This window comes from Vigna radiata, chromosome 11, assembly GCF_000741045.1.
Source record: "Vigna radiata var. radiata cultivar VC1973A chromosome 11, Vradiata_ver6, whole genome shotgun sequence".
NCBI classification, from domain to species: Eukaryota; Viridiplantae; Streptophyta; class Magnoliopsida; order Fabales; family Fabaceae; genus Vigna; species Vigna radiata.
In genome coordinates, this window is record NC_028361.1 from 16850504 (window position 1) to 16863974 (window position 13471).

Here is a 13471-nt window from a genome sequence, read left to right on the forward strand (position 1 = left end):
TCATAATTATGACTTATTACTGAATTGATGAATATTTTTAGTGTATAACTTTCGAATTCACAAATAACTTATTTAATTTTGAATGTCTCCTAAAGTCAATTGATAAACTAGTTACTGATATAAAATAGCATAAAAAAGATATAATTACATAAATTTATTAATATTATTATACGTTATAATTTTAATTTTTTAAATATAATTACACTTTCATTAATTTCTTTACTGTTTTTTTACTGTTATTTGGACAAGTCGTTTGATTTAATATAAATATATTGATTTAATGAATATTAATCAATTTTAATTTTTATTTATTTTCGAAACATATAATGTATATTTTTCTAATCAAAAATATTATTATTATGCTCAATTTATTTTTAGAATTTCGTAATATACAATATTTACATGTATAATGTAATAAAATATTAGTAATTAAAGAACAGATACACAAATAAAAAATAATAAAGATATATTCAAATTCTAAAATTAGCAATAAAATATTAGATTATTTCCAAATTACAAGTTAGCTGAAATAACTTGTAGTTAATAATTTAAAATTTCTTACAATAACTTACTTTGAAATATCTTAAAAAAATATTTTCGTATGTTGAAAGCAGATTATTGAGGTTATAAAAAATATCTTTTTTTCTCTCTCTCTCTCTGTATATATTTATATATATTAATTATAAATTATTATTTTTTTAAAAAAAACTAAACATGTACGTTTAAGATTTTTTTTCCATTAAAGTGAATTTTAAATTATTTATATTCCATTAGGCACATGCTTATAGTAATATTAATCATAACTTTTTTTATTATCTTATGCATTAGAATTTGAAATTATAACGTTGAAATATGATGACTAAACAGAAATCCAAGCTGATTTACTTAAATAAGAGTACAATAATAATTTCCATAACATTTCAAAATGCAAACAAAATATCTTCACATATTTTCTTAATCTTGTATGGAATACACATCACTCAAGAGATCCAACGAATCCCGTAACTTTAACTGTCATTTTCCTACGATAAGAGCCATTTAAAATTTTTCCAAATAAAAGAAAAATACACTCTCTCGGATTGATTTTTCTCTGCATTAGTTAATTAAAGTAATTTTGATTAAAAGAGAAAGATTATATTGATAAACCATCGTAAAAGAATATAAAATTTTAATCAAAAACTGAAAACACGAATCACGGTTATTAATGTAATGAAAAAAACATTAGTTTTTTGTTGATTGAGATAAAACAAGAATAACAAAAAACATAAAAGATTTTTGAAAATGTTTCCTTTAATAAATGCATTAATTAGAAGGAAAAAAAGATTAAAAATGTAAGAATAGAATAAAGAATATTGGAAAAAGAAAAGTTGGTGGCTCTAGCATATGTTTGTTGGACAAATGGGATTAAAATTAAAAACCGTAATTAAAATTCCAACTCACGAAGCACCAACCCACCAAAAAAACACGCTCTACTTAACTCATCCTTAACTATTTACTACGACCCAACGTGAAAGCGTTACCTAGAAAAACATCGATTCCAGGAAAGTGGGTCCCATTCGCATGTTCGATCGTTCGTGTTCATGTTCATGCCATGTTCTGTTCTTTGTGACACACCTCAAACTCCTTCTCTGCTTTCTTCTTATTCGCTCTTTCTTCCTCCCTTCATTTATATTCCAATTCAATCTTTCTTTCCATCTTTTTATCACATTCCAAAACAAAATTCCCTTTCTTTCCTTCTGGGGAATCCTTATCGACTGCACAATGCTGTCTCACTGACTGATCACACACACATAAAACCAAAAATATTTCTTTTTTCTTCTCCCTTTTCTTCTCTCTTCATTGCTTGCATATTTTCACCACCCTCTTGCGCTTTCTCTCCGACTGTGCAAGGTTTTGGAAAGCTGTCCAAGAACGTGATTCTGGGTGGGTGCAGGATCAACGTTTTTGGAGTTATCACAACCGCGGTAACGTTGAGATTTTTGGAGTCGTCCAGAGCATTTGTCTGCAATTTTGATAATTGTGAGGAAACCGCATCGTGCCGTTATGGGTTTTGTTTCGTGGCTTGCTGTCTTGTTGTTCTGTGTGGGGTTTGAGTGTGCGTGGTGTCAAGATGATGTTGTGATGAACAAATTGAAGAAGGCCATCAATGGACCCAGTGGTCTTCAATGGAATGACCCAGATGTCTGTAAATGGGAACACGTTAAGTGCAGTGCCACGAAGAGGGTTACTGCAATTCAAATTGGGGGACAGAGTTTGCAAGGTTCTCTGCCTAAGGAACTGGCGCAGCTCTCAGAGTTGACACGATTTGAGTGCATGAGCAATGACTTAACTGGGCCATTTCCTAACATGCCAAAGTCCCTTGAGGTTCTGCTCATCCACAACAACAATTTCCAGTCCTTACCGGGTGATTTCTTCACCGGCATGACCAATTTGCAGTATGTGAGCATTGGCTACAACCCTTTTTCCCAGTGGGGGATTCCTGATAGCCTCAAGGACTGTGTGGCTCTCAGGAGTTTCTCTGCAACCAGTGCCGGTTTGGTGGGGAAAATCCCAGATTTTTTTGGTAAAGATGGTCCCTTCCCAGGTTTGGTTTCTCTTATCTTGAGTTTTAATTCTCTTGAAGGAGCATTGCCTGCAACCTTTTCTGGGAGTTCTTTGGAGACACTTTGGGTGAATGGTCAGAAAAGTGATGGTAAACTCAATGGTACCCTTGATGTGTTAAAGAGCATGACATATTTGAAACAAATTTGGGTGCACGGTAACTCGTTCACAGGTCCTATACCGGACTTCTCGAATCATGATCAACTATATGATGTGAGCTTGAGGGATAATCAGTTAACTGGGGTTGTTCCATCCTCTCTCAAAGCTCTCCCTTCTCTTAAAGTGGTGAATTTGACCAATAACTTACTTCAAGGGTCTCCTCCCTTGTTCAAAGATGGAGTGAAGGTTGATAATGATTTAGACAAGGGGATCAATAGTTTTTGCACAGTGGAGGCTGGTAAGCCATGCAGTCCTCTTGTGGATGCTTTACTTTCTGTTGTTGAACCTTTTGGATACCCTCTGAGACTGGCTGAAAGTTGGAAGGGGAATGACCCTTGTGGTCAAAGATGGTTGGGGATTGTTTGCTCAAATGGTAACGTTTCCGTCATCAACTTGCAGAGCATGAATCTCTCTGGCAACATTTCTCCCAGTTTTGCTTCGCTTACATCTGTGACAAAGCTGCTTCTTCCCAACAATGCCCTCACTGGTACCATACCAAGTGAACTCACCCGCATGCCTGGTCTGGTAGAATTGGATGTTTCCAATAATCAATTGCACGGCAAGGTGCCATCTTTTCGTGAGGGTGTAGTTGTTAAAACTGGTGGGAATCCTGATATTGGAAAGGATAAGCCTCAGGCCCCGCCTGGCTCAAATCCTCAGGGTAAATCTGGAGGTCAAGTTAAGAAAAATAATACTGGAGCAATTATTGGCTCTGTGTTGGGAGGTATCAGTTTAATTGGTTTGGTGGCTTTTATATTTCTTATCTATGGTAGAAAACGTAAGCAAGCAGGCAAAGTTCAAGGTCCTAGTGCAATAGTGGTACATCCTCGTTATTCTGGGGATGCAAATACTCTGAAGATAAGTGTTGCAGATGCTAGTGCTGGTGTTAGTGGTGGTGGTAGTGGTGTAGGAGGAATCGGTGCACTTAGTCCAGCTAGTACTGTTCAACATGTGGAATCTGGGAATATGGTTATTTCAATCCAAGTTTTGAGACAAGTTACGAACAATTTCAGTGAGGCAAACATATTGGGGAGAGGTGGTTTTGGCACTGTATACAAAGGGGAATTGTACGATGGAACAAAAATTGCAGTTAAAAGGATGGAATGTGGAATGATGGTCGAGAAGGGGCTCACTGAGTTTGAGTCTGAAATTGCAGTACTGACTAAGGTTCGACACAGACATCTGGTTGCACTGGAAGGCCACTGCTTGGATGGAAATGAGAAGCTTCTTGTGTATGAATACATGCCTCAGGGTCCTCTCAGTAAGCATCTATTTGACTGGAAAGAGCAAGGAATACAACCATTGGAATGGAAGAGAAGGCTTTCCATTGCCTTGGATGTTGCCAGAGGTGTTGAATATCTTCACGGTTTGGCCCAGCAAATTTTTATCCATAGGGATCTAAAACCATCAAACATCTTGCTTGGGGATGATATGCGGGCCAAAGTCTCAGACTTTGGATTGGTTCGGCTTGCTCCAGAAGGACAGACCTCATTTGAAACCAGGCTTGCTGGAACTTTTGGATATTTGGCTCCAGAGTATGCAGGTACAAATTTAAATTGCTTTTGAAAACTGTGTTGCATACAGTTAATACATCTGAAAAAGTTTAGGAATGCACTATTAGTTCTGCATGTGATATGTTAAATTTTCTTATCCAGCATTGACATATAATTTAAGCAGGTTATATAGGTAGAATGCACACGGTAGATAGAATGCATGATGAATCTGCAACATTTAGGAACTTATCAGTGCTATAGGTTTCTACTTTAGTGTCTCTCATGAATCCCTGGAGATAATGAATAAGCTAAGGAGAAAAATATTGGTTGCAAAACTCTAACCCGAATAACTTATTTTCTCAAAATTTGTCCTGGAAACAACTATATTCAGAAAACAACGATGACAGATTGTTTATTAAATGTTAGTATGAAGATAACAAAAAGGACATAAAATTCTTAGTTTTTTCTTTTCTGTGTGCCTCTTAGAAACCATTGAAATATTTTGTTTGATTTGATTTGCACGCGTATACAATCAATTTGCATCCCTTATGGTGTTGCCTCTACTTTCATCTTTGAAATTTAGTTTATAGTTATCTAGAACTATGTACCATGGTTGCTTCATATTACGTATTAAAACAAATCACTACGCCAATTACATTGTGGTTTTTTCTTCAACAATGATCATTAGAATGTAATACTGGTGCATATAGAAAGAGGGAACATGATTTATATATGTACTTTTAATCCTTGTATAGGTTACTGTACTTTCAAATTAGTGAATTATTCCTTAAACTATAGAAAAACATATGAATTTGGTTCTTTTTCCAACTCTGGTTATTAAGAACGTTACTAGATAGTAAATTTTAGTATCAGAAAAGGTTAAACTCTTTTACTTTTTAAAACTGCCACTTGAAAAGTATAAGTATGACAAAAAGTACATGTTCTTCAGAACATTTTTTCCCTTTATAAATTACAACGTCTGTGCTATGCTTGATCTGCAAATGTGTACATTATTGCTTCATATTACATAGGCCAATTACATTGTGGCTTTTTTGTCCATTGATCATTAGAATCTGCAGTTCATTGTACAATTTTTCCTCTTTTTTGTGCAATTCCTTGCTAACTAAAATGGTATTACTGGCAGTCACTGGACGAGTTACAACAAAGGTTGATGTTTACAGCTATGGAGTGATTCTGATGGAGATGATAACAGGAAGAAAAGCAATTGACAACAGCCAACCAGAAGAGAATGTCCACCTTGTTACATGGTTCAGGAGGATGCTACTGAACAAAGACTCTTTTGAGAAGATTATTGACCCCATAATGTGTATTGATGAGGAGGCCCTACCCAGCTGTAGGACTGTGGCTGAGTTGGCTGGCCACTGTTGTGCAAGGGAGCCTTACCAGCGTCCAGACATGAGCCATGTGGTGAATGTGTTGGCTCCTCTTGTTGAGATTTGGAAGCCTTCTGAGACAGATGATGAAGAGCTTTATGGAATTGACTTGGACATGACCTTGCCTCAAGCACTCAGAAAATGGCAGGCTGTTGAAGGAAGGAACACCTTTGATACTTCTTCATCAATGCTTACCAGTGAAGAAAATACACAATCTAGCATACCAACAAGGCCATTTGGATTTGCTAATTCTTTTAATTCCTCTGATGGAAGATGAACTTTGATTTACATTTGCAGCACTGCTTCTGTCTATTTTCCTTTACTTTGGAACTCTTTTTATAGGCTTGGTTTTTATACTTTATAGTGTCTATAGTTGGAGTTATACTACTACACCTTTTACTCCTTAAACTTCCTTGAACTGTCTTTTTGGATTTTTAAATTTAGCAGTATATTGGATGCAAGAAGCCAGAGATGCTGAACAAGTGCTTCAACTTGTGTTTTCTTTCTTTGGACTTCATTGCAGTTAGTGTCAGAAACAGGATTTGATTATGGTATTGTATGATGTAAACCATGTTATTACTCACTGTAAATTATACAAGCATTCCTCTAATTAAAACTTTCAACTCTTCATTTTTAACTCAAATAATTTGGTGTTTGGATTGAATCAAGAAGAATAGGGAAGGGTTTTGAATTGCTCACAACTTCGAAAATATTGGTGAATGTTTTGGACTAGTTTTGAATTTTTTTTCTTGTTTCAATTGAAATTAATGTTTTTTTTTTTCCAAGAGGAAATGCTTTTCATTGTTTCTATTTGTGGACTTTGGGAATACAAAACGATAACTTTTGAAGTTTTAAGTAAAAGAAATATGGAGATGAATGGTAAATTTCACGATTCACTTTAATATAATTTTTCATAATATACTTATTTATTTGTAATGAATGGTAAATTATTAATCTATAAATTTTTGATGTGATTGTTATAATTATATTAAATTCTTACTTTTACAAGAACTCAAATTTAAAACTTAAAAATTATTTTTTTTATCAATATAAATTATCTCATAGGCCAAGAAACCCTTTATCTCATAAGTCTGGCACTATTCAATTGTATGATTAAGTCTAAAGATATCCCATCACATTACTATTAAGAGTATTCCTTATATGTTTAATCAAATTAAGAGTGAGATAAATTCATTTTTGTGAGAACTTAGAAAATGGTTTAAGAATAGTGGTGGTTTTTAAAAAATGACATTATAATATTTTAATAATGAAAAGTTTATATTTTCTATTAATTGAAGTTTATTTTACAAAGGTCATTATCTTTCTCTAAACTTGCTTTTCAAACTTTCTATCTATTTTTTTTCTAAATTTTTTATCTCAATCTTTATTCTTTTGAAAATCAAAGACTGTAGAAGTATTTCTAGGAAAAGACTCTACAAATCCATTCGATTGGAAAGAAGAACAAAGTAAGCTCACTTTTTATCCCTTTTTGAGGATTGTTTTGCTTTTTGAGTTGTGTGTACACAATAATGTTATGCATGTGACTCAAATATGCTCAAAGTGAATCTCTATTATTCTACTATCAAGATTATATGTTTAGATTTCTAATCGGGATTTTATATATCTAATTAGGTTAGCCTGTGACAAATAAAGAACAACTTAGTAAAAAAGGACAGGTTAACCAAAGTAAGGAAAGATAATTTTAATTCTTGCATCTTTTATTGAAATTGATTGTTAGGTACACTGTGATTTTGCTTGTAAAGTAGTAGATTCTTTGAATTGTTTTGGATTGATGTGTGAAATTAGTTGAATTACAAATTTGTGATTTTCATGTTAATAATATGTTTTGATACATGAAGTTTGAATTTAATTGTGAATCAATATCTCTTATTGATAATGAGTTATTTAGAACAAAGTTAAGTTGTTTTTGGCTTGAAAGAAGCATGATAATACTTCTAAAGCTAAGAGTAATGTCCAAAATGCATATTCATGTGTTTATATTATGCAGATTCGTTGGGCGCGCCTATTTCCTGTTGGACGAATGCTAAATTTAAGTTTAGCAGAGTTAGGGAGACCTACTCGTTGGGCAAGTAGACTCTCACTAAGTGAAAGCCAAATTCGAGTTTAGCAAAAATAAGAGACTTGATTGTTCGATGAGTATGTTGTGATTGAGCAAATTTATTTGCATTTTTTCCTAATAATGTTTAGCTAGTTGTGCAAACTAATTAGTCACTAAATGAGTATTTTTCTAGGAGAACTCACTAAGTGTAATTGACCTTTAAATACCTAGTTTTGTGTTGAAGAATTTAATTGTATTATTTTGGTATTTTAAGAAACTATTTCCTTATAAATTTGTGGACACTTTTGCAATTAAATTCATCTGGAAGGTCAAAGATCAAATGGAAATTCGTAGATAATTTTATTTTTTTTTACGTTTAGGTTAATATAAGGGCTTTAAAATAAAATAATATAAATAAGTTAGATAAAGAATCGAATGAAAATAATTAAATTTTCTTTAAAGATTCATGAACTTTTTAATGATAAGATTTGACAAGGATAACGAATTTTTAGTGAAGATTTACATGTAAAATATTCTGTGAGTAAAAATTTTAGAATGATATTAATATATATATATATATATATATATATATATATATATATATATATATTGATGAATAAAAAAAATTGTATGAATATTCTCTTTAATGTTGGTATATAAAAAATATATTTGATTACAGTATATGTAATTAATGAATTGATCAATATTTTATACCGAATTTTAATTATAACTTTAAGATTAAAAAAAATCATTAAATACTGAATTAGTATATTCAACTTCAATATCCATTAATAGGAAAATGGAATCTCCAAATTAGGTTTATATGTTATTCATGTTTAATTTTTCAAATAAAAAAAAAATTGTATGCTTATTCATCTTTCAATTTTTATCAAACATTCCAAACAAGAAAGTTGATTTACAAAACAAATTATATCTTAATATGTAATCATTTCTCACGCTAGTACGAGAAATAGTTGATAAGCTTTAAATGTTTTTTTTTTTTTTTATCAAAGTTATGAATATAACTAATCATCTTTATTTCTTTTATTTATAATAACTAATTGATCAACTTTTTAAAATATTAGATTACTTGACTGTAATAAAACATTTCTTTTTTTTTCTTTTTTTATCAATAAATATTAAATGTTATTTGCTAGAAAATATTCAAATTCACCACACTCATTCATTCTTTTTTATTTTTTCTACAAAATTAACTTTATCTCATTTAATATATTAATCGATACATATTAATGAATTGTCCTACTTTATCATTCAACTTTAGAAGTTAAGGATCGAGAACTAGAACTAACTATTCATGCACCTGATCTAAACATGTTAATGATTAAGTTTAATCAAATTAAAATGATTAAACAAATAATAATTAGAAACCTATGAATATATGTCAAATATATTATTATTTAATTTGTATAAGTAAACTGTAACTAGATGTATTGTTTATATTATTTGTTGATTCCATATATGAACGGAGACTGGTTTTTGGTTATTTTCTGAGACGGATGGTTGTTTATTGAAGACAACTTTCCTCTTTTAAACATTACATATGACAACCTCATATATAAAGTCGTTGGATGTGAAAGTGCAGTGCAATTGGACAGTCAAATTTAGCCGCAGTATATATTATACGGTTTTCGTATCAGATAATAAAATTATGCAAGTGGTGGCAGAAATATGTTTAGTTAATGTTGTTCTAAAAAGATATGCAAGTGGTAGCAGAAATAGGAATAATCGAGGATGTTCAAATCTGAGAAGTTGCAGAAAAGAAGATAGGCAATTGTAGAAGCTTACAAGTCAGACAATTTGCCCCACAAAAGACGATAATGCGATGACACAATCACAAAAAGACCTTAGAACAGATCAGAGTCAAGTCAATCTTCCAAATCTACACGCTCAAATTTCATAGCCGCCATTCATTAACACTGACCAGTTCTCTATAATTTAACCCAACCAACCACAGTGTTTGCATTTCATTCATGGCACCATAGTTGACCAAACCAACTCTCATCGAAACCATGCCTTCCTTCATACTCATCTTCTTCTTCTTCCTCTTCAATCTTCAATCCTCTTTCTCCCAACAGCAATTCTCATCCTTCAACATCTCAAACTCCCCATGGCAACCATCTCAGAACAGAACCCTTATCTCTCCCAACAAAAACTTCTCTGCAGGCTTCTTTCCCGTCCCAAACTCCAACCTTTTCATCTTTTCCATTTGGTATTCTAAAGTTCCTGTCGACCCTCTTGTGTGGAGTGACACCATCCGAGTGAACAGTTCTGGCTCCCTTGCCATCACCTCAAAATTTGAACTTCTCCTCGATGGTTCGCCCTTTCAAGGAACTGCCGACACTAATGCTTCCCGACTTGATCTGAAGGACAATGGAGAGTTGGTTTTTGGGAATTGGAGCAGCTTCAAGAACCCCTCCAACACCGTTTTGCCCAACCAGAGCTTCACAGGGATTGAACTTCTCTCCAAAAATGGGAAATTCAGGTTCACCAAGTCTCAGTTTCTAGTCCTCAACTTCACCTCTGACCAGTACTATAGCACCCCAAATCCCTTGCTGAGCATGGATGATGCAGGGAAAATGAGTATGCAAGGTAACTCTTTTCTCACTTCAGATTACGGAGACCCCAGGTTCAGGAAAGTGGTCCTTGATGATGATGGGAATCTCAGGATCTATAGCTTCTATCCCGACCAGAATAACCAGTGGCTTGAGGTTTGGAAAGGGTTATGGGAGATGTGCAAGATCAAAGGCAAATGTGGGTCAAATGCAATTTGTGTGCCTGGAGAGGATTTGAACTCTTCTACTCATTGTGATTGCCCATCTGGGTTCACCCCAAACAAAGGCGGGGCTGAAGAGGGTTGCACAAGGAAAATCTCTCTCTCCCAAAGCATCCAATTTGTGAGGCTGGACTATGTGAACTTCACCAGTGATGGTAATCTGACCCAGATTAAAGCTGACAACTTCACCATCTGTGAGTCCGGTTGCTCAAGAGATAAAACTTGTCTTGGGTTTGGGTTCAAATATGATGGATTGGGTTACTGTGTGTGGGTGACTGGGACAAATCTTCGATTTGGGTACTGGTCACCAGGCACCGAGGCTGCCTTTTTTCTCAAAGTTGATAAATCTGAATCAACACCATCCAACTTCATTGGCCTGACTGAGGTGATGCAAACCACATGCCCAGTGAACATAAGCCTGCCACTGCCCCCAAAGGACTCAAACACAACAGCCAGAAACATTGCCATAATATGCACACTTTTTGCTGCAGAACTCATAGCTGGGGTGGCCTTTTTCTGGTCCTTCCTGAAGAGGTACATCAAGTATAGGGACATGGCCACCACACTAGGCCTGGAGCTTCTCCCTGCTGGGGGTCCCAAGAGGTTCACCTACTCAGAAATCAAGGCTGCAACCAATGACTTCTCCAATCTCATAGGCAAAGGAGGCTTTGGAGATGTCTACAAAGGTGAGTTGCCAGACCACAGGGTGGTGGCAGTGAAGTGCCTCAAGAATGTGACAGGTGGAGATGCTGAGTTCTGGGCAGAAGTCACAATCATTGCCAGAATGCACCATCTCAACTTGGTGAGGCTGTGGGGGTTCTGTGCTGAGAAGGGGCAAAGGATACTAGTCTATGAACACATCCCCTGTGGCTCATTGGACAAGTACCTCTTCAGGGTGAACAAGTCTCACAGCAATAATAACAACCATCTTAAAGATCAATCAAGTCCAAACACAGCACAGCAGAAGCCGGTTTTGGATTGGAGCATGAGGTACAGAATAGCTCTTGGTGTGGCAAGGGCTATTGCATACTTGCATGAGGAGTGTTTGGAGTGGGTTTTGCACTGTGACATAAAGCCTGAGAACATCTTACTAGGTGATGATTTTTGCCCCAAGATATCAGATTTTGGGCTGGCCAAGTTGAGGAAAAAGGAGGACATGGTGACGATGTCAAGGAGGAGAGGCACACCAGGGTACATGGCACCTGAATGGATCACAGCTGACCCAATCACTTCAAAAGCTGATGTGTATAGTTTTGGTATGGTGCTTTTGGAGCTTGTGAGTGGAATTAGGAACTTTGAGATTCAAGAATCTGTGCTTAGGAGTGAGGAGTGGTACTTCCCAGGTTGGGCCTTTGACAAGATGTTTAAGGAGATGAGAGTGGAGGAGATTTTGGATGCACAGATTAGGAATGCTTATGATAGCAGAAGCCACTTTGACATGGTTAATAGGATGGTGAAAACTGCCATGTGGTGTCTTCAAGATAGGCCTGAGTTGAGGCCTACCATGGGCAAGGTGGCCAAGATGTTGGAAGGAACTGTGGAGATCCTTGAGCCCAAGAAGCCCACCGTTTTCTTCCTTGGAGAAGAGTAGCTTCATTTTTGTTTAGTTTTCAGAGAAAGAGAGTACCTACCAACTCCTCTTTTTGTGTAATGTAATGTAATGTGGTGTGATGAGAAGTCTCTCTTTTGTTTGATTCTTTCTTCCCTACCCTTTTGCTTCATGTCATTATATGAGCTAAAAATGATGGTCTTGAAAAAGAAATAAAAATGTATTGTATACCTTTTGAATTGTGTGTTCTATACTATCATACTAAATACGATAAATATATTTTTAGTCCCTATGGACGATTTTGATTTTAGTTCATTTTTTAAATTAAGATACAATTTAGTCATTCAATTTTAGAAAATTCTAATTTTAGTAATTTTTATTAAACTTTTTTAACTGTATTTGCTGTTTCAAACACGCTTCATTGTAACATTTAGATTGTTTACACTGTTTGACATATTTTTATTTTAATGTTAACTTAGAAACACGTTTGAAATAGCAAATAAAATTTAAAAAATCTAATAAAAAGAACTAAAATCAAAATTTTCTAAAATTGAAGACTAAATTATACTTTAGTTTGAAAGATGGACTAAAATCAAAATCGTAAAGTATAAAGACTAAATATATTTAACCGTGTTAAAAATGTCAGTTTTTGAATTCCAACTTTCAATATCGTATATACCACATTTATAAGGTTCCCTCAAGTATTACTTGAATTTATGGTAAAAATTTGGAAAGGTAAAAAGAATTTTAAAAAATTAGAAAGGAAAGTTTTCATTAAGGGACGACAAAATGACAATTTTTCTTGAGTGTGATTTTCCACTGTCATTTTCTGAACATATGATTCAAACATGTTTATAGTTGACTCATTTCTTGCGTTTTGATTATTATGTTGGAGAGTACCACCCTCTAGATTCAAAGCATAAGGGGATTGTTGTGCAATTAAATGTGAACCTTCAAATAAACAAATGCAAGATGGATTAAATGTAGTTCAATGAAATGAAATTAGTTTGAATTTTCTAATTTTTCAAATTAAAATTTTCATTAGTTTCCATAACATTGTTATTGAATTTAATTTAGAAGTTATAGAACTCAAATTAATTAAAGTGATCACTCAATTAATTTATTTAGAACTTTACTCATTCAATCATATATTATTCATTAAGATTAAATTACTTTATTCATTCCATTATATATGATTAAAACACCAACTTTTTTATTTAACCTTTTATTAAGTAAATAGTATTAAAATCTGAATTGATTATGCTAGCTTCTAATCGGTTCAATTTTATCTTCTCATCTATGACTACATATATAAATGAAAAAAAAAATAAGTAAATAACACATATTTTGTTTTACAATGTACAAATTAAGTATTTACCATTCACTCATTAAACAGATTATTAATTCAACACTAATAGGAGT

At 33.8% G+C, this 13471-nt stretch overlaps 2 protein-coding genes across 2 annotated transcripts; both read left to right on the forward strand.

Annotated features, from left to right (window-relative positions):
- The first annotated feature begins 1465 nt into the window (after positions 1-1465).
- LOC106778097 (receptor protein kinase TMK1) lies at positions 1466-6265 on the forward strand. Its single transcript, XM_014666010.2, has 2 exons — positions 1466-4303; positions 5398-6265. Exons 1-2 carry the CDS (start codon positions 2044-2046, stop codon positions 5922-5924), a joined length of 2787 nt encoding a protein of 928 aa, XP_014521496.1. The 5' UTR covers positions 1466-2043; the 3' UTR covers positions 5925-6265.
- Positions 6266-9407: 3142 nt separating this feature from the next.
- On the forward strand, positions 9408-12288 carry LOC106777852 (G-type lectin S-receptor-like serine/threonine-protein kinase At1g34300). Its single transcript, XM_014665653.2, has one exon. The coding sequence runs from the start codon at positions 9737-9739 to the stop codon at positions 12089-12091; it is 2355 nt and encodes a 784-aa protein (XP_014521139.1). The 5' UTR covers positions 9408-9736; the 3' UTR covers positions 12092-12288.
- Positions 12289-13471: the final 1183 nt, after the last annotated feature.

Bases quoted from the DNA above. Each gene is read 5' to 3' on its own strand.
- LOC106778097 (XM_014666010.2), top strand. From the start codon at position 2,044: ATGGGTTTTGTTTCGTGGCTTGCTGTCTTGTTGTTCTGTGTGGGGTTT. The intron at 4,304-5,397 runs GTACAAATTTAA...TATTACTGGCAG, and splicing joins TTTGGCTCCAGAGTATGCAG to TCACTGGACGAGTTACAACA.
- LOC106777852 (XM_014665653.2), top strand. From the start codon at position 9,737: ATGCCTTCCTTCATACTCATCTTCTTCTTCTTCCTCTTCAATCTTCAA.